Source organism: Cervus canadensis, chromosome 7, assembly GCF_019320065.1.
Source record: "Cervus canadensis isolate Bull #8, Minnesota chromosome 7, ASM1932006v1, whole genome shotgun sequence".
Lineage (NCBI taxonomy): Eukaryota > Metazoa > Chordata > Mammalia > Artiodactyla > Cervidae > Cervus > Cervus canadensis.
In genome coordinates this window covers 40,675,114-40,696,362 of record NC_057392.1, presented here as the reverse complement: position 1 = coordinate 40,696,362, position 21,249 = coordinate 40,675,114, and the positions used below count along the sequence as shown (strand labels likewise).

The following is a 21,249-nucleotide window of genomic DNA, read 5'->3' as shown; positions in this document are numbered from 1 at the left end:
CTCCTTGCCAGGCATGGCCAAGGGTGTTCCCAGCTGTGCCGTGCACGCACAACTGGCTCAGAGTGAGACCAGGCTGCGGCTGAAGCTCACCTCTAAGGACACCTTTCCCTGCATTCCTTTCCCCACCCTGAAAAGGTGGGTGCTTTTGCCCTGGGACTAACTCACACTAAGGACCCAGAGAATGTAAATATTCTACATTCCTTGGGTACCAGCGTGATGTTAGTCCACAGGAAAAGCAAACCAACAGGCACTTTAGCTTGCTGGACTCGTTCCATGAAGATGGAACTCAGGTCCTGCAGCCTTTGGTTAGGAGAGATAGTTCTGGGTAGGAAGTGGGGCCCCATCTTGGGGTGAGAAACTGCTGTCCTGAGCATGGGTAGAGGGAGTGGAAGTTTAGACCTAGTACAGAGGGTTCTTAGCCTGGCTGGCTGAAAATCTGCTTCCACCTGCAAAGTCAGGGCACAACCTGCTATCTGCAGTTTGGGGCAGAAACCTCCCTATGGGTGCCCAGAATTAGAGCCTTCATAGGCAGGTGGGAGCTGAAACTCATCCCTACCTGGAGCCCAGCAAGTGTTTCCAGGGTCCCTAAAAAGCAGAGTGAATGCACGAGATGGGAAGCGTAGGCCATTCCACAAAATCATCAGCCTTGAGCTAAAAAATGTCTAAGGAGGCTCATGCTTTCTCTTAAAACTTTATGCATATTTTGTGATTTATATCCTAATATACTGACACTTGATTACTACTATAATAAGATTTTAAACTACTTGTTCTCAGGAGAAAAAAAATCTGATCATCGAGTTCTCACTTTGTCTCTCCTTCGGCCTGTGTAGCTCCTGGCTGTATCTGCTGGACACATGCAGTCAGAGAAGCCAAGATCTAAACTGTACTTAGTCGGTGACCCCCCGGTGTCTCCCCTTCAGCCTCCCTGTACTGGACTTTCTTGGACTTGCGATAGAGGAGAGCATCCTTGCCCCTACATGCAGGGAGGGTCTTCCCCTTTAGTCACCCCTCACCTGGCACCTGCTTCCACCTACCCCACTGAAAACCAAAGCATTGTGCTCAGGGGAGAAGAAGCAGTCCATCAAAATTGGTCCAGGAAAGAAGTGTACAGAGTTTTCAGGTCTTACCACCAGAAGAATTTTCCTGTTGGATTTCATGATGCCCACAATGCCCAGGACAGAGAGGCAGAAGAGGCAGATGCCAACAAACATGCCAATCCAGGCTGCCGCGTAGATGTCGTCATTGTTGGTGGCTTCAAGCAGCGGGTAGAGGCTGTTTTGGTCTGATACAAAGAAGATGCACTCTGCCATCAGGGCGATGCCACACATCTGTGGGCAGAGGGGGTTCTGTCAGGCTGGGGGCCAGGAGAGCAGCGTTGGGAAAGGGATGTGAGGGGGGCAGCCCCTGCATAGGCTGCATAGGCTGTAAGCAGCTGACTTAAACTCCTCACTGCAGGCAACCAAACAGCCCCTTCCATCCTGTGAATTGGTTTCATGCCTCCTTCCACATTTCTCTCTACCTTAGGCTTTGGGAGGAGACCCAGACAATTTCAGACCATCCATAAAACTCTTGGGGGCATGCACCACTCGAACAATGACTTCTTGCAGGAAGATCGTCTCTCACTTCCATTCCCACTGCCCACCACCCTAATTCCTGGACTGTAATAAATGCTTAAACTGGTCCTGGTTGTGTTTATCAGTGCCAGAGAACCAGGCAATGTTGGAGGAGGAAGGAACCTTGGTGGTTATCTCTCCTGCTCCCTTGATTTTATAGATGAAGGGTCTTGGCCCAGAAAGACAATGACTTGTCCAGAGTCAGGCAGGGCTAGGCCCAGAGCCAGTGATCTTGACTCCTAAGAGCTCTCACCTCACTGTGCCCATGCAGCCTGGCCTCTGAGCTACTCTCACATCCCAGTCCTGGCCTCCAGTGTGACCAGAACAGGAAGATGCAGACACCTGTCCCCAATAGCAGAGTCCACAGAAATCAAACCAAGGTGGGAAAGGAAAGACACCACCGTGTGTGTGTTGAGGATACTTGGATGCTAACCATGGTAGGCATAGCTCCTTTTAGATTCTGGTGTTTAAAGCTCAGAGGAAAATATCTCTCTTTTTCCACATAGTGTTTTGATATATTACATAGTTGCATGCATACTAAGTCGCTTCAGTCATGTCCGACTCATTGCGACTTTGTGGACTATAGCCCACCAGGCTCCTCTGTCCATGGGATTCTCCAGGCAAAAATACTGGAGTGGGGTGCCATGCCCTTCTCCAAGGGATCTTCCCAACTCCAGGGATCGAACACAAGTCTCCTGCATCTCCTGCGCTGCAGGCAGATTCTTTACCACTGAGCCAGCAGGGAAGCCCTATGACATAGTTATATAGGATTATTCATATTGCTAAATTTTAGCTAGCATGTTTTACTGATGCATTTCTTAAAAGGGAGAAAAGATGAAGGGAATCAGTCACTGTCTCATTATTTTCCTTTAAAGTCTCACTTTTGTTGGATCTAAAATTATGATTACAGGAAGAGCAGAATTTCCTGGAAAATACTCATTACTTACACCAATAATCACATTTCCAAAAATCAGCAGGCCCTGGAAGCAACGAACTGTGGAGTCATCTTTTGCCATCTTCAGGATTTCCTCCAAGCTGTGGACACGGTTGAGAACATTACAACTGGATAGGAGCAGGGAATAAAGACTGCTGCAAGCTCCACAGCAGAACTAACTCACACCATCGTGCCTCCTTGTGTTCTGAAGCATCCAAACTAAGCCAGGTGGTCGTTTAGCAATGGAGGATGTTTCGTTACTACGTTCAGTAATCACTGTAATTTCATAAAGCAGAAAAAAAAGGTAAAGCCCGTCTGAGTCTGATTATCAACTTTTAGGAGTTCTTTAAGATGTGCAACATACAGACCGCATCCTTCTGAGTGATGAACTGAGGCCCAAAGTCACCCAGGACAGACCTGAGGAGGTGACGAAGCACCCTGAGGTCCTTGGTATGGTTCTTCCTGCCCTTGGTCGTGGCAAACTGAAGCCCAGAGGAAAAACATGTGGGTGGAGTGGGCAATTGGTTCCCATTTAGACTCTGGGCAGCTGTTAAAAACCATTATTTTCAGGAGGTCTTACTATCTTCAAATATAGCTGGCAAATTATAAATACTCTGTCATGTTGAGCGGGGGGTGGTGGGAGAAAGAAGGGCTAACCGTTCCTTCTATGTGTTACTCTACTAGGGACTTGACATACACATATGTGATTTTCATAACCCAATTAGGTAGAAAAAGAAAACGGGTGAGGAGGCTCCATTTTGCAGATGAAGAAACACAAGCTTAAATTGGTAAATTAAGTTCCCTGGGGTCTCACAGCCAGTAAATGGAAGAGCTGGGCTGGAGGCTTGGTCTACGTGACTCCAGAGCCCAAGTGCTTCTTCTCAGCCCCATGTGGCTCGCAGAAAGTATTTACGAGGTTTAATGCTGTGTCCGACACTTTAAAAAATGGATCTCTCCCTCCGTGAGGATTCTCTGGAAGGAATGCAGGGTAAGTGTTTGGGTGATTTATTTTGGCTTTTACACTGGAATTATAGCTATCCACACCTCTCAGTGTTTTGTTCATTAAATTAATTAACTATCCACTTCATGCACTCAGGCTCTAAATCAAAATGTATTATGTGACACAACTTGCATTTTGAGGTATACAAAGCTACATAAAGGAGATTGATGCATTCTAGAGTTTCGGGCTTTAGTAGGGAAGCTGTGTTCCCAAATCATTATAACGCATGTAATAAGATCTTAAGAACATCAGAGTTTTGAGGAGGTAAGAGATAATGCTCACAGGGTCTGTGTGGTTTCCATGCATCAAATAGACGTGGGTGGGTGTGGGAGGAAAGTGGGGGTGACATTCCAGGTAAAAGGAAAGGAAAGATCAGGGAGTAGAGCCTTAGAAGAGTGAAGAGCCCAGGAGATAACAAATGAGCCAGTTTGGCTGAAGTCCTGGTATGTGTAGTGAATCTGTGGGAAGCAAGCCTTCCATCTGACTTAGACCTTACTAAATTGTAACTTCTTTGTTACACTCTAATGTAAGTATTTTCAACCTTACAAGTAATCTTAAACATCTCTAAATATTTTCCCCTACTGGTTGGACTGTGAAGAAAGCTGAGCACTGAAAAATTGATGCTTTTGAACTATGGTGTTGGAGAAGTCTCTTGAGAGTCCCTTGAACTGCAAGGAGATCCAACCAGTCCATCCTAAAGGAGATCAGTCCTGGGTGTTCATTGGAAGGACCGATGTTGAAGCTGAAACTCCAGTACTTTGGCCACCTCATGTGAAGAGTTGACTCATTGGAAAAGACCCTGATGCTGGGAGGGATTGGGGGCAGGAGGAGAAGGGGACGACAGAGGATGAGATGGTTGGATGGCATCACCGACTCGATGGACATGGGTTTGAGTGGACTCCGGGAGTTGGTGATGGACAGGGAGGCCTGGCGTGCTGCAATTCATGGGATCACAGAGTCAGACATGACTGAGCGACTGAACTGAACTGAACCCGTTCATTGGCTAGTGGTAGAAACTGAAGGAGCTGAAATTTATGAGTGGGGCCTACTGTGGATATCACCAGTGTCATCAGTATTTGCTGAGTGAATGGAAGAAACGGGGCCATTGTTACAAGATTGCTGTGCGTAGCTTCTGATTAGAATGCCATTCATTTCTTTATGGTTGGAAATGTCATTTCAGGCTTAGAAATGTCATTTCTTCCCTGAGACAGTTGCCCACTAGACAGAGTGGAGCCAGAGTCTGGAGTTAATGCACAACCTCCACAGAGGGGAGCCTCACTCACGCAGCCGGCTCAGCATGTTATGAAGTCTCTCCCTGGAATGTGCAGATACTGCTCCTGACCAGTTTGGTTACCACCTAAACTAGGCACAGATAAACAGACGGTAAAATGTGGAAGTTCAGGCAATGCAGGTACATATATAGAGTAGAGGGTAAATGTCCGGAGAGGCCGGAAGCAGCCTCGTGAGCACCCAGCACCCATTTGCAGGAGCAACTGAGTGTGGTGATTAGCTGGGCTTAAAGAACAGAAAGAAGGCAGTTTGTTCCTTTAAGGAATTTAAAGTGTGATGACAGGGATTTCCCTGGTGGTCCAGTGGTTAAGACTCTGTGCTTCCAGTGCAGGGGGCCCAGGTTCGATCCCTTATCAGGGAACTATATCCCACAAGCCCCAACTAAAGATCCCATGTGATGCAACAAAGACCCACTGCAGCCAAATAAATAAATGACAAATATTAAAAAAAAAAATAAAAAAAATAAAGTGTGATGACAGCAATGTGGATTCAAAGCAAAAATGACTGTACCCCCATAGAATAAGGGAGGAAAGTAGAGCTATGGGGAAAACGGAAGAGGCAGGTAGGTCTCCAAAGAAAGTGGGGAGCTGATGGGACCCTGAACAAAAGACCTGGCCCCAGTGGCCTAAATATATCCCACAAGGTCCCAAAGACAGGTCTGCCACACAGAGTTTTCAAGAAGGGGAAGAGACCCAGGAATGCTTTGTGGGAGAATTGCAAGTCAAAATTAGGGTGGGAAAGTGCTGTTGTAACAAATTACCAAAGACTTAGTGACCTCAAAGAACACCCAGGTTTCATCTTACAGTTCTGGGGGTCAGAAGCACGAAATGAGTCCCAGTGGGCTAAAATCTAGGTATCAGCTGAGCTGATTCTCCCCTGGAGGATCTAGGGGAGAAGCTGTTTTCTTGCCGTTTAGCAGATGCCAAAAAAAAAAAAAAAAGAGAGACTGAAAGAGATTTGGGCTTTGCCCAAAGCCATGTTGCTAGAATATGCAAAAGCTGAGACTCAAACCCAGATCTGCCCAGCTCCTGATCATTCACTTACCAGGGCAGATTGTAAAGATCTGCCATGTGGCTGACACTTTCAGAAGGAAAAGAAACACCTGGGTTGTTGTCTTGCCTATCTGAGAGTGGAGAGGGTAGATGCTACATTTTCCTGCTCAGATGATCTTGTCTTTGCAAAGGTCAGAATCACTAGGCCTCTCTTCACTCACCTAAGTTTTTGCCTCCTTAACCCCTCAACACTGCATTATTTTTTGCACATTTTCCCTAAACCCAAGGTTGCACCTGTAAGTTGTTCTAGAAAACCTGTCTAGATGTCAGACCTGGAGTTCTCCCACCACCCTTTGGTACCAGAAGTTTCAGAAGTAAGAGGTGCCAACCTGCAGGTTAATGTGAGAGTCAGCATTTCATAGACTCTCCATGGCCACCTGTAGTTAGACAAGGTTGGTGTCTAGAAGACCTAAAATATTTATTACATCCTCCCAACAGCCACAAATGTCAAGAGGTGTGGTAGTTAGGGGGCCAAGTGCAGGTTTCTAGCAGCTCACAGTGTGATCTACTGGCTGTGGTCTAACGGTGAGCATCCCAGACTTGATGTTAGAAATCCAAGGTTCAAACTCAGTCTTGCCCAGTCCTTACTGTGTAACCCTGGGCGATGCCACTCAGTGTCTACTCAATCCTCATGTAGAAAATGAGTAGAATACAAGTTGTCTGGTGGGATTGTTGTGATTACCGAGATAAAAGATGGGGAAGTGATAGGTAAATACCAAGATTGTTTACTAACATAAGAAGTTATGAACAATAATTGGGCTGTGTCTTTGCTTTATGTACCAGTGACTTCTGGACCCTAGGAAGGAGGTTTCAGTGGTTACCGATGCTACAACCAAAGGCTTCTAGGTTGGGGTAAAGCCGCCTCTTTCACCTCTGCTCAAGGGCTGCTCAAGGATCCTGAAAGCCTTACCCATCTCCCATCTGTGCTCCTTTTTATTTGCCATGGAAGGATTCATGGTGGGGGGTGGAGGGGAGCTCATTTGGAGAGGGAAAAAGCTTCCCGGATGTGCTTGGGGTATGACCAGAGTCAGGTGCCAAACTGCACGTCCGTGTGGGAGGGGCCCTCTGTGCATTCCGCCGGCATTCCTCGGCGGTTAACACCCACCGCAGGGCAGGCCTCGTCCCTCTGGCACTGGGGTGCTCTGGAGCCTCTGGCCCAGACTGCGAGGTGATGCAGAGACGACCCCCAGTTTCCTCCTCTACACGGGGCCGCTTCCTGTCTGACACAGAAGTGACTCAGGGAGGACTCTGCTCTGCTGCCCCGGTGCGCTCTTTCCTCCCAGCACCAACCTACGAAGGGCTTCCTGCACTTTTCTGCAAGAGTCTCCAAAGCAAGAGAAGGCCCTGGGAACCCTGTTGTATTTGTCTTTTTAGGTCCTAAGTGGCACAGTGCCTTACACGTGGTAGGCACTTAATAAATTATTTTACTCAGTAAAAGGGTATATGAAGTGAATTTTTAAAATGTGTATTTGGATGAGAAGAATAAATGAGTGAATTATTGGCCTAGAGCTTTACTGCAGAACAGGTTATAGTGAAGGAGAAAAATATGGGCTTTGGTCAGATCTAGCTTTGAATCTTGTTCTACCACTTAGTGATTTTGTGGCCTTTGATAATGACTTAATCTTTTGGAGCTTTCTTTAAAAGGGTAACATAATACTTAACTAAAAAGGTTACTATGAAAATTACATGAGAGTATGGGTGAAGTTCTAACACAGTATGTTACCCAGCCAATATTTATTTTCTTTATCTTTGCCTCAGTTTCTTAAAGTAGACGGACCAGAACAAACAGTGAATGATTAAGGCAACTAAAACTAGTGATTTAATTTTGTTTTAAAACAGAAGCACCTTGGGAATCTAAATTAGTACAGCCACTGTGGAAAGGTTTCTCAAAAAACTAAACTAAACTGTATGACTCAGCAGTTTCATGTTGGGGCATATTCTGAAAAAAAGAAAAAGCCCCACTAATTCAAAAAGATAAATGTACCTCTATGTTCATAGCAGCATTATTTACAATTGATAAGATACGGAAGCAACCTGAGTGTCCATCTACAGATGAATGGATAAAAAAGATGTAATCTATAAAGAACGGAATTTTGCCATTTGCAATGACATGGGTGGACTTGGGGGCTGTTATGCTAAGTGAAAGACAGAGAAAGACAAATATGATATCACATATATGTGAAATCTAAGAAAATACAACAGACTAGTGAATATAACAAAAAAGAAGCAAATTCATAGACATATAGAGAACAAATTAGTGGTTACCAGTGGGGAGGGGAGGGGCTTAGGAGGTACAAAGTATTAGATGTAAAATAAGCTTTAAGGATATATTGTACATCATGGGGATACAGACAGTATTTTATTATACCTATAAGTGGAGTATAATCTTTAAAAATTGTGAATCACTATTATCGTACACATGTAACTTATATAATGTACATCAAGTATATTTCAGTTAAAAACAAACAGCCACACTTTCAAAGGAAATATGAAAATACGACTTCAATATGAAACTCTCATATACAAATTCAGATCTAAATCTGACTGAAGCAAAATTCGGGATCCTGAGCTTCCTAGAGCTTCCCAGAGCTTCCCTTCTTCAGCTCTAAACTTCTAACCACAAAGCTAGCCCCAAATTGGTTGGAAACTGCTGTTTCCAGAACTAACAGAAACGAAACATGTAGGCAGATCACTGCTCAAAATGCAGTTACCAAAGAAGTTAGAAGGTGTTCAAGAGTGACATTGGAAAACCCTGGTTTAATGTGTAGGCTGATATTACACAGTCTGTCAAGGGGAAACTCCTAGAAAAACCTCCTAGAAAATGGTGGCAAGTGAGTTTACTTCCCTAGTAGACTAGCTGCAGAAACCTCTTGGAGGGGTTGTGTTCCTGGATCACTTAGAACAAAGGCAACGTGATTTCTATGAAAGAAAAGGATCAGACCTGGTTAATCTTTTGAAGTTCTTGGAAGGCTTGTAAATGCCTGTGCATAAGGGTAAACTAATAAACTTATTTAGATTGCACAAAGAAAAACTCTGACAAAGTGCCTTGCTGATGGTTATTTTAAAAAAAAAAGACATTATGAATTTGTTGACCTTTCCATAGAGGTCAGGCATGGAGAGAGACCAAAAGAGAGGGAAAAATGGGCCCTTTTCTACATAAGAAATTTAAACTGTGACGGTCTCTGTAGCCTGGAGTAGTTAAGCTTTAAGAAGTTAATAAACTTCTTGAGTTTTGTCTCGGCCTGCCTGATAAGGAAGTACCACAATGAATACCTTTCCATGATTAATTTTATGTGTTAACTTGATTTAGGATAGGGGTTCCCTGGTAGCTCAGATGGTAAAGAATCTGCCTGCAATGTGGGAGACCCGGGTTTGATCCCTGGGTCAGGAAGATCCCCCGGAGAAGGAAATGGCAACCTGCTCCGGTAATTTTGCCTGGATAATCCCATGGTCAGAGGAGTCTGGCAGGTTACATTCCATGGGGTCATAAAGAGCTGGACATAACTGAGGGACTAACACTTTCACTTTGATTAGGATATGGGTCTAGTTGTTTGGTCAAATATAATACCAGTCTAGGTATCACTGTGATGACATTTTATAGATGTAATTAATGGTTGAATAAGTTGACTTTGCATAAAGCACCTCCCATAATGTGGGTGGGCCGCATCCAATCAGTTGAAGGGCTTAAGAGCAAAGACTGAGATTTCCCAAAGAAGAAGCAATTCTGCCTCAAGATTGCAGTATAGAAACCCTGTACAAGTTTTCAGTCTGCAGATTTCAGACCCAAGACTGCAACACCAGCTTCTTACCTGAATTTTCAGGCTGCTGGTCTGCTCTGCAGATTTCAAACTTGCCAGCTGCCCACCCCCACCCCAGCCACATAAGCCAATTCCTTAAAATAAATATTTTCCCCTATATGTATATCTTATTGGCTCTATTTCTGCAGAGAACTCTAAAAGATGCACTCCCTTGATTTAAACTGATTTATATTTTTGGTAGAAACAAATATGATCATTTTCTGGTATTTCCTGAGAACATTTCACCCTTTCTTTCCAGTTTCCACTGCCAGATCCTGACTTCTGGCTCAGACGGATCCACCCGTTTCTGTTTCCTTTCTACACACTGCCTTCAGAGTGAAGTTTCTAGAGCAGAGATTCTCAAATCATCCTACAGAACACAGATGTTCCACCTACTGGGGCAACATTTCTTTGATGCCAAAATTGAATAATTGCAGTCATTTCCTAATCTGAAGAGAGAAGAATGATCAGAATTGGTCATTTTAAGCATTTTCCTCTCACAAATTTTTCCTTAAATCTTGGGTGCCCGCTACCACCTGCCTAGCTAAAATCTAGTTTATAGTATGAACTTAGGCCAACATGATTTACTGAATTATTTTAAATCTCATACATCATCATGTTGTGGTGTTCCACAAAGATTAACATGCCTTCTAAGCACCAGACAAAGGGCTGGCTCTCCGTTCAGGTGAGTTCCATCTCTGAACCTGGCCCCTAGGTTCCCTCTCGCACATCCCTGTGTTGTGCTCACCCTTGGCTTCCCTCCAGGAGTTGTCTGGCTGGGCCTCTGTGCTCTCTGGGAGCGGGGCGGGCAGAATTTTGGCACAGTATAAGAGGGATGTGGAGAAAGCAAGGGCACCCCACTCCAGTACTCTTGCCTGGAAAATCCCATGGACGGAGGAGCCTGGTAGGCTGCAGTCCATGGGGTCGCTAAGAGTCGGACACGACTGAGTGACTTCACTTTCACTTTTCACTTTCATGCATTGGAGAAGGAAATGGCAACCCACTCCAGTGTTCTTGCCTGGAGAATCCCAGGGATGGCGGAGCCTGGTGGGCTGCCGTCTATGGGGTCGCACAGAGTCGGACACGACTGAAGCGACTTAGCAGCAGCAGCAGCAGCAGCATAAGAGGGATGAGGAAGTAATAGGGCTTTTTATCAGTAAAATGTTGACACCTACATTTTCAGCTGTTTGGACCCAGAAAACTAAATGACCCTGGTCTTGGGGCTTCCTCCGTCAGGAGACAGGAGAGAGTGTTCCCAGGGCAAACGTCTATCCAGGTTAAGACTTTTACTCTTGCTCTCTTTAAATGCTACAATGTTACAATAGCTCTACCTGAGCCAGGCACCTCCTCTCTACAGCTCAGGGGGCCTTCCTCCTGTACCAGCAGGCTGGCCCCAGGTGTGACTGGGCATCACCTCTCACTGTGATCCTGCTCCCATAGTCACAGAACTGGAGATGTGATGAGGCAAAATTGTTCAAACGGGTGCCAGGGGGCTGGCTTAGGGAAAACACACCTGGGATCCCAGGTGGGAAAGGTTGCTATAAAGGATGCTGCTGGGACATTTGGCAAATCTTGGGTCTAGACTGCCCACAGAGGGTGGTGGGGGAGGGGGACATCAATGTCAAAGCTCAAAGCTCTCTGGTTTGATGGCCTGCAGCCATCTCAGACAATGTCCTTGTCATGACAAATGCCTGCTCAGGTCTTCAGGGCCACAGGATCAAGACGTCTCAAAGGTTGAGCAAAGAAACAATAACAACAATACACAGACATTGAGTGAGTAACAGCGCAGACCTTGGCAAACCTTCTGTTAAAGGACAGATAATAAGTGCTCTTGGGTTTGTAGTGATAATGTCTCTGTCACGACTCAGCCTAGCCATGACATGCAACAAAGTTAGGGCACAGAAATGAACAAGCATGGCTCTGTGCCAATCAACTTTATTTATCGAAGCAGGCGGTGGGCTGGATTTGGCCAGTAGGTCAATTGGTAAAGAATCTGCCTGCCATGCAGGAGACCTGAGTTCAATCCCTGGGATGGTAATATCCCCTGGAGGAGGGCATGGCAACCCACTCCAGTGTTCTTGCCTGGAGAATCCCCATGGACAGAGGAGCCTGGTTGGCTACAGTCCATGGGGTCGCAAAAGATTTGGAAGAAAAAACAAAAAAAGAGGGACGAAGGACAGCACAGCACAAGTGCCAGTCACTTAGTCTTGAGATGCCCTGTCCTAAAACACAACTCTGGTTTTCTATCACTCCCCTGCTTAAACACCTGCAAAGGCTCCCTGCATCTTCAGTTCAAGGTGGGGGTGGGGGTGCAGGTGGGATGGGGAGGGGTGGAGTCCCCACCCCAGCAAAAGCTCAGCTGCAGGCTCCTTCTTGCTTCCTAATTCCAGATGGCTTTACTTGTCTACCCATCCTCTCCTGCTCACCAATATCTCCAAATCCAGATTTCTCCTCTCCTACTCTGTTGCACTTGAATTTGATACCTTTTTGGCTTTTCAACTCCTGCTGCTGCTGCTGCTGCTAAGTCCCTTCAGTCGTGTCCGACTCTGTGCGACCCCATAGATGGCAGCCCACCAGGCTCCCCCGTCCCCGGGATTCTCCAGGCAAGAACACTGGAGTGGGTTGCCATTTCCTTCTCCAATGCATGAAAGTGAAAAGTGAAAGTGAAGTCACTCAGTCGCGTCCAACTTTTAGCGACCCCATAGACTGCAGCCTACCAGGCTCCTCCGTCCATGGGATTTTCCAGGCAAGAGTACTGGAGTGGGTTACCATTGCCTTCTCCGTTTCAACTTCTAGAGACAGACTAATAACTTCCCTTTGCCTGTGTCTATGGCTTTGGTCTAGTCCCAGTCATTTTATCCTCCTTCTGGCCCAGGGAAGAGAGGCTGGTCAAACAAAGAGATAAAGCACAAACTCCTCACTTTGTATTCAGTCAGTACCAACCATGTTTCAGATGGCCTACTGCTCACTTTCCTCTGCTCCACTGTGCGGTGTCTCATTTTTGCTTCTTGAACTCTTTTTTTTTAAAATTTTTTCAGTGGGTTTTGTCATACATTGACATGAATCAGCAATAGATTTACACATATTCCCCATCCCGAACCCCCCTCCCACCTCCCTCTCCACCCGATTCCTCTGGGTCTTCCCAGTGCACCAGGCCGGAGCACTTGTCTCATGCATCCCACCTGGGCTGGTGATCTGTTTCACCATAGATAATATACATGCTGTTCTTTCGAAACATCCCACCCTCACCTTCTCCCACAGAGTTCAAAAGTCTGTTCTGTATTTGTGTCTCTTTTTCTGTTTTGCATATAGGGTTATCGTTACCATCTTTCTAAATTCCATATATATGTGTTAGTATGCTGTAATGTTCTTTATCTTTCTGGCTTACTTCACTCTGTATAATGGGCTCCAGTTTCATCCATCTCATTAGGACTGGTTCAAATGAATTCTTTTTAACGGCTGAGTAATATTCCATGGTGTATATGTACCACAGCTTCCTTATCCATTCATCTGCTGATGGGCATCTAGGTTGCTTCCATGTCCTGGCTATTATAAACAGTGCTGCGATGAACATTGGGGTGCACGTGTCTCTTTCAGATCTGGTTTCCTCAGTGTGTATGCCCAGGAGTGGGATTGCTGGGTCATATGGCAGTTCTATTTCCAGTTTTTTAAGAAATCTCCACACTGTTCTTCATAGCGGCTGTACTAGTTTGCATTCCCACCAACAGTGTAAGAGGGTTCCCTTTTCTCCACACCCACTTCTTGAACTCTTTACCATCTTCAGAAGCTCAGCTGAAAATCCTTTCCTTTCCTCAAGCTCCCATGCCCAGAATTATCCTTCCTTCCCTACTTCCCTCTCTCTGCCCAATCAAACAGTTCTCAAGGGCAGCCCGCACTGGGTCCTGTTTGGTGCACTTGCATGTATCTGTGTGTGGGAGGACTTTGCTTCCCTACTGGCCTCTGCCAGGACAATCTAAGCTGGCAACATGTTCCTGTTTTTCTTTGTTTTTTGTTACTTCTTTTATTTACCCACATTTGTTAATAAGTTAATTCTGAACCCAAAAAGGAATAGATTGTTGTACATTTTAAAAAGTCACTTGACGAATAATTGCACTAAAGAAACGAAATCAGAAACTTTCAAATCACCTGATGAGTGACACGCTTTAAGGTCAATGACTGCACTCAGTCGTTGTGTGAGTTTTGTCTTACTGAGAAGGTATGTGATTGTAGAGCAATTAAGGTGTCACTTATCCCAGGGTCATTATTGGCTATGTGCCCTTTCATAGTATGATCCAGTATCAGCTCTGGCTGCAAACCGAGAGGCTTTATAGTCAGTCCCGTCATGGTTCAGATGAGGAAACCAAAGCTGATAAGGGAAAGTGACTTGTTCAAGATCACTGATGTGTCATTTTCAGAGTCAAGATCTGAGTCAGATCTCCTGACTCTTAAACCAGGACTTTGTATTAAATTTGTCACTGATCTTTCTTCTTTCTAAGGTAGGGAGATACTACCTCCCTTTATATTTCCTTAAAATGAAGAGAAACTCCTAATGCCCTGCCAGAGGGGAGTCACATAAGCAAAACTGACAAGGTGAGGACTTTCTACCCTTGCTCTCCAGTCAAAGTCTTCCTCACTCTTCATCTTAATTTCCAAATTTCCACAACTTGAGAATCACTCCTTTGCTCCTGGTTAGAATGCAAATGCATAAAAAAGAGGCGCAGTGAGCCTCACAAGCCCTCAATATCAATGCCTTATTGTGAATGATTTGAGTAGAAATCGTTCTCCAAATTTCTAAAGGAAGAGGGAAGACATCATGTGAGGGAAAGAGACCCAAGAAGCGGGAAGAGCCGAACAAATGAACTTCCTACCTCATGATTTGGGGGCTTGGGGCTGTGGGTAGAGACTGACTGCTGATAAGTGGGTGTGTCTGCCCCTCTCCACTTCCCTTTTAGCTCCCAGTATGGGTGAGCTTTTTCAGATAGGGGGTTTCCTGAAACTTTCCTGAGTTATTTCAAAGCAAGGTTCCCTCACATATATTTGAACTTTTTCTTTTTCTTCCTTCCCTTTTTTTTTTTTTTTGTTTGTCGTTATTTGGGAGGGCTAGAAAAGGAAGCAGATGAGATGGAGTGAATTTTAGAAAGTGAATCGGTAGCGGGCAGAGGATGGAGTAGCTGCTGTCCTCTTTAGAAATGACATTGCCCCTAACTGAAAGTACTCAGCTCACCTCAAAATATTTTCCACACATAGTAAGGACCCTGTGAGCCCCACCCTGTGGAAGACTGCCCAGTGGCCTGGCACCATGATGATTTATTCCAATTGCACAACATCCTGGGAGTTCCTTTGCTCTGAGGAGTGCAGATTTTTTTAAGAGGCTGGAGTTTTCTGTATGTTTTTTTTTTCCTTGTGTCTTCATTCAGTTTGTTTTCTTCTAAAAATTATTCATCTACCCAGTGTTGATGTTTCCAGACACAATGAATAGGTCTAAAAATCATTGCTCACTAAGCAAACCAATTTTCAAAGCAGGAGAAAAAGGAGAGAGACTCACCCACCAAGCATGAGATCATTTTTTCAAGTTCATTACCTCTTTTCCTCACCCAAGTTTGTTGGACCAGAGAACACACAAACCACACCTCCCACTTTAGCTCCTGTTAGTGAAATTTGAACCGACAAAAATAAAAGGAGAAATAGAAGAGGACGAAATAGACAATAGGCCATTGCCTTAGCCCAGATTCTGAAACCCAGAACTATATCAGACACTTGTACGACTCAGAGGTGAGGATAAAGATGTCTGTGGAGATTATAACAGGACAATTGCTGGTCTGCTTACATTTAGGGTATGATGAGTCCCTGGGAATGATGAAATGATGAATGATGAAAGAAGGAACTTGTTCTCGTGGCCATGACCCCCATTGTTCAGAGCATCCCTTAGTTTTTCTTGCTTTAAAACTCTAAGCCTGCTCTGACTCATGTAGTAACTAGTAGAGACTTGAAGCTATTTAGATTATAATTAATTCAGTTAAAATTCAATTCTTGGGAGGGGGCTTCAGGATGGTGGGACACATGTACATCCATGGCAAAAACCACCACAATATTGTAAAGCAATTAGCCTCCAATTAAATAAATTAATTTTTTAAAAAGAATAAAGTTCAACCTGTTTTTAAAAAAATTCAATCCTTATGTTGCACTAGCCACATTTCAAATGCTCAATAGCCGTATGTGGTTAGCGTCTGTTGTATAGAACACTCCATCTTTGCAGAGAGGTCTATGGGACAGTGCGCTCTCACCCCCTGATGCTTGCTGTGCTGATCTGAGTCACTCTCCAACCTGAAGCCAAGCACTAAGCTGTAAGCAGCGGCTCAGGTGTTCTCAGCCCAGCGCGGGCTCGGGTGCAGGCAATGCGAGCGGCCTGCCCAACCCCAGGGCAGGAACACTATGGAGTTTCCTAGGGGAGGTGAGGTTAAGGTACCTCCTCATGAACTTGGTCTCTGCCCCAGTTAGGGAACAGTGATGCATCAGGGTTGTGGGTAGCCTGCATGGCCATGAGGCCCAGATTCCAGCATCAGGGTGAAGCATATTCTAGGACTGACCACAGTTTGCCCTGGGTAAGAATGTAAGCAGGAGGGGCCAAAAGAAATTCTCAGATTTCATTTGCTTTTCTTGACTAGATGGTGTTTAAGATCCTATTTGTATTTACAAGTCTGTGAATCTTTCCAGACACCTAGAAACTCCCAGGTGAGTTGATTTTTATGCCCTTTTTTTGCAGAAAGCAAAAAAAAAAAAAAAAAAAAAAACCCTAAAAACTCTGTTGTAACAGAAAGCGAAATAAGAAATACTTCTCCTCCTGGAGAAAGGTTAATTACTAGAACTAAACAATTCCTTACAAGGCTTGAAAACTGTATAACCCAAGCTACATATATAACTGAAATATGTATTTATATACAATCTAAGTGAGTTCTTTCTGTAGTGCTTAGCAATTTTATTCAGGCAAAAAACATCAATAAACATGCTCTTTAATTAGAAAAACATTAAAATTCATAAAAATTCAAAATGTCTTAAGTATCTTTAAGGCTATTTGTAAGTGGGATTTTAAGTTCATAAACATAAAGTAGTACTCATATTATTTGAAACTTAACCTGTATTATGTGTGGAAATGTTGTTAGAACAAAAAAAAAATACAACCTGCAAACCCTGATGGAACCACCAACTGGTGCAGAGTGTAAATAAGTTATGTAAAAATAACATTGTGTAGATGAAGCTAATTTGTTGACCTGTTTCAACATTTACTAAGCAGAACTGTTTGTAGAGAAGAAACGTGAATAAATTGCCTCACAGATCCCATTATGAATGGACAGGACCAAATGATTTCTGACAAGGAAGCTGGGAAACTCTCTCTCTCTGCTAGTCTAATTTTTCTTTTGCTTTTCTGACTCTACAAGGAAACTGGAAGCCCACAAAGGTGCCTGTCTAGCTGAGATTTAGTCAGGAGATAGAGGTTTTCCCAGGGTTCTCAGATTTTTCTTGGTTTTTCTGTGAGGAAATGTGAGGTGGAAATCAGGATGGGTGAATAATACCCGACGGAAGAACTTTATCTCAGTTCTGAGAACTGAACCATATCAAAATAGCTGAGAAAGCAGTTGTACAGTTTAAAGTAAAAGATATTGTGAACAGCCACATGTCCTAACTTACAAAAAAAGTGACAGACTTTATTCGTCAGGAAATGAACTTCTTCCCTCTCCCTTGCAGATAGTTCACTCCCTTCCCAGGAAAGCAACCCAGCCCCAAAGAGTGCAGATATCTTCCCTGCGCAGTGGGATGGGTCTACTCACCTTACCCTCTCCTCCTCCTGGTACTGTGTCGGCTCCCTCTGTACACTGCTCTGGCCAGAGGTGCTTTTCTACCCTGCACCAGTCCTTTGAACCTCTGGGACCAGGGAAGGGTGGTCTGTGATTGGGAGAAGGCATCTCACATGGGCTGAGCCTGATGCTGCCTAAGCCTGCCTCTCAGGGGCCGGAAGTAACAGGAAACTTTCAGCCAGTAGATTTCTGCTACCCTGGAATGTGTAATTCTGACAGATGGAAGCACCTGGACAGGGTTCAGCTCATCACACGTCTGGATTCCTCATAGGTCTGGGCTTCCTTGAACACACACTCAGGGCTTCTGTTTTGATTTTGATTTGTTTTGCTTTTATTAGAGTGTCTTAATCCTTATTTCTGCTCTTGGGCATTAAAAAGGACTTTTTTGTTGTCCTGACTGTTCAGTCATGCCGGTACACATTTATGTGTCCAGGGTCATGTCTAGTTTCAATTTCTGTAACTTCCAGATGCTATGTCTATGGGGATAAGAATTGCCCAAGGAACGCCACACTGAGTTGGTCCAAAGGCTGATAAGGGGCAGGAGACCTGGAAACAAAGAGGTTGAGATATAGAGAAAGGGCTCAAACAATCATCCCATGTTATTCAATTAATTTCTCCATTCCTCCTCTCCCCTTCCCTTTTTCTTTCAGCCTTTCCTCTGGAGCCATGTGTCATACACTAGCACCAACAATGTCTGAAGAAAATGTTTATTTCAGTGGCTGCATAACACACCATGGATACATGCATCATAGTTTATTTAGCCTGGTGTGAGTGATGGGTCTTGGCAGTCATGTTAGGATTTACTCAATGCCTTAAACAATAGATTTTCGGGGTTCTCATGGGTCAGGACCATCCTTCTAACAGGTTAGGTTTTTCAGGAACAGACTTGGAGACTGAGTATAGTGTGCAGTGTATTTATTAGTGAGTAAATACCCAGGGAAGAGAGAAGGGAGGGTGACGAAACAACTTTGGGATGTCAATCTGCCATGTGGGTGGGACAGCCTCAGGAAACTCTGGAGGAAGATGGTCTGTTACAGTCGCTCTGCCTTGGTTCCCTCTATAATCAGTCCTTAGATACAGCTTGCCCTGGGAATGTGGCTTTTTGTAACAAAGGCAGTCCCTGAAGTGGGTGGCAGGGGAGGCAGGAGCTGCAGTACTCTCAGGAGCTGGGCAGCATGTTCCCCCTTGAAGGGGCCGGCACGGGGAATCTCTGTGTCCATCACATGACTTATTCTTCCTCAGCTCTGCAGGGCCTGGTTAGGGAGAGCATTTTTCACACAGTGGAATTCTATGCAATTGTGATAGGAAAAAAGAGGTCACAGAAAACCACTTCATTACATGGAAATATGTTATTTATTCAATATTTATTTATATAAATATGCATCAAGAACTTATGAAGTGCCAAATACTTCCTAAGTACTACAAATGAAAAAAGCAGGTTACAAAATAGTTTGTACAATTCAACACGCTTTTTTTTAAAGTATGTATATGTATAAGTTAACTTAAAAGTTAGAAAGAAAAAGATTTAAAAAAGTTAGAAAGAAATTAAATATACCAGGATTTTATCTGGATGATGTGATATGAATGACTTTTTGGTAGTTCACATATTTATAAATGATCTATGTTGCAGAGAAATATGTAAGTTATTAAAAATGTGCTCTTTTGGAAATCTTTGTGGTAAAGTAGCAAGGATACAGACAAGGACATATGTTTCCATTCATATCTTAGGGATTATGTGGGGAGAAAACATGAACCTTATCAAAACAGATTCAGTTTGGTTCAGTTCAGTCACTCAGTCATGTCCAACTCTTGGTGACCCCATGTACTGCAGCACGCCAGGCTTCCCTGTCCATCACCAACTCCCGGAACTTGCTCAGACTCATGTCCATTGAGTCAGTGATGCCATCCAACCATCTCATCCTCTGTCATCCCCTTCTCTTTCCACCTTCAATCTTTCCCAGCATCAGGGTCTTTTCAAATGAGTCAGTTCTTCGCATCAAGTGGCCAAAGTATTGGAGTTTCAGCTTTAGCATCAGTCCTTCCAATGAATATTCAGGGCTGATCTCCTTTAGGATGGACTAGTTGGATCTCCTTGCAGTCCAAGGGACTCTCAAGAGTCTTCTCCAACACCACAGTTCAAAAGTGTCAATTCTTCAGCACTCAGCTTTCTTTATAGTCCAACTCTCACATCCATACATGACTACTGGAAAAACCAAATCTTTGACTAGATGGAACTTTGTTGGCAAAACAATGTCTCTGCCTTTTAAATGCTGTCTAGTTTGGTCATAACTTTTCTTCCAAGGAGCAAGCATCTTTTAATTTCATGGCTGCAGTCATCATCTGCAGTGATTTTGGAGCCCCCCAAAATAAAGTTTGTCACTGTTTCCATTATTTCCCCATCTATTTGCCATGGAATGATGGGACCAGATGCCATGATCTTAGTTTTCTGAATGTTGAGTTTTAAAACAAATTTTTCACTCCTCTTTCACTTTCATCAAGAGGTTCTTTAGTTCTTCTTCACTTTCTGCCATAAGTGTGGTGTCAACTGCATATCTGAGGTTATTGATATTTTTCCCGGCAATCTTGATTCCAGCTTGTGCTTCATCCAGTCCAGCATTTCTTATGATGTACTCTGCATATAAATTAAATAAGCAGGGTGACAATATACAGCCTTGACATACTCCTTTCCCTATTTGGAACCAGTCTGTTGTTCCATGTCCAGTTCTAACTGTTGCTTCTTGACCTGCATACAGATTTCTCAGGAGGCAGGTCATGTGGTCTGGTATTCACATCTCTTTAAGAATTTTCCACAGTTTGTTGTGATCCACATAGTCAAAGGCTTTGGCATAGTCAAAAAAGCAGAAATAGATGTTTTTCTATATATATGGTTTTGTATGTATGTTGTTATATGATATGGGGTAGATCCAAATAATTAAATAATAATTGCAGCAACATTAATTGGACACATGGAATTTCATTGCATGGATAAGCCATAATTTATTTGATCAATTTGTAGTTGGACAATTTTGAGGTTGGACAATTATCCCGTTTTTTTCATAAAAATTTGACACAAATCTTCTCTGTGAAATTCTCCATGTTCAGTGTCATGGCTGGAAGCATGGTTTGACTACATCATGATTTCACTGTGGGGCAGTTTTGGTGATGACAAGGTGTGGCTCCATTGGTGGGCAACTAAAATAGAGCATTACGGTCACAAGAAAGGAGGAGTCCTTTGTTACTCAGAGCATACTCCTCTCCTCTGTACCTGCCCACTCTGAGTCTGGAGCTGTCTGAGGCTCTGCCTGGAGAAATGCCTACAGTTAGACACCTCTGTTGGTTTTGAGGTGGGTCAGCTGTCCTGCTTTATCTGTTTTTGGGCCCCATCTGATTTCTGTTTTCAGAAATTATAAAAATCTCAGGTTTCTCTCTCTTTTGCTTTGAGTATTAAAATAGACTTACTTCTTTTGGTAAATATTGACTGTAATTTTAAAAGAGTTTCAGGAGGACTGCTTTGGGCTTTTTAAAAAATTTAAAAACACAGAACTAGGCAGACAACTCAGCTCTGTCCTATTGGACTCCTATCTGTTCATAAGAATAAGCCACAATAGCCACTGTCTATCTGGTGTCAACTTACTGAAAATTCTCCTATTAGGAGAAATAAAACAGCCTTTTGAGAGCCTAATAAGATTCTGGCACACATACTATTTGCA

At 43.9% G+C, this 21,249-nt stretch overlaps 1 protein-coding gene across 2 annotated transcripts in view; it reads right to left on the bottom strand.

Moving 5' to 3' along the window:
* Positions 1 to 17,653, bottom strand: part of UPK1B (uroplakin 1B) — a 30,226-nt gene extending 12,573 nt beyond the window's left edge. The window contains exons 1-3 of one of the 2 annotated variants that reach the window (XM_043474978.1): positions 17,513 to 17,653; positions 2,561 to 2,648; positions 1,128 to 1,328 (exon numbers count right to left, since the gene is read on the bottom strand). In XM_043474978.1, coding sequence (XP_043330913.1) covers positions 1,128 to 1,328; positions 2,561 to 2,629 — 270 coding nt within the window. In that variant the 5' untranslated portion in view covers positions 2,630 to 2,648; positions 17,513 to 17,653. Of the gene's footprint in view, positions 1 to 1,127; positions 1,329 to 2,560; positions 2,649 to 2,731; positions 2,797 to 17,512 lie in introns of those variants that run through there. The other variant, XM_043474977.1, reaches the window with a different exon arrangement.
* Between the last annotated feature and the right edge of the window lie 3,596 nt (positions 17,654 to 21,249).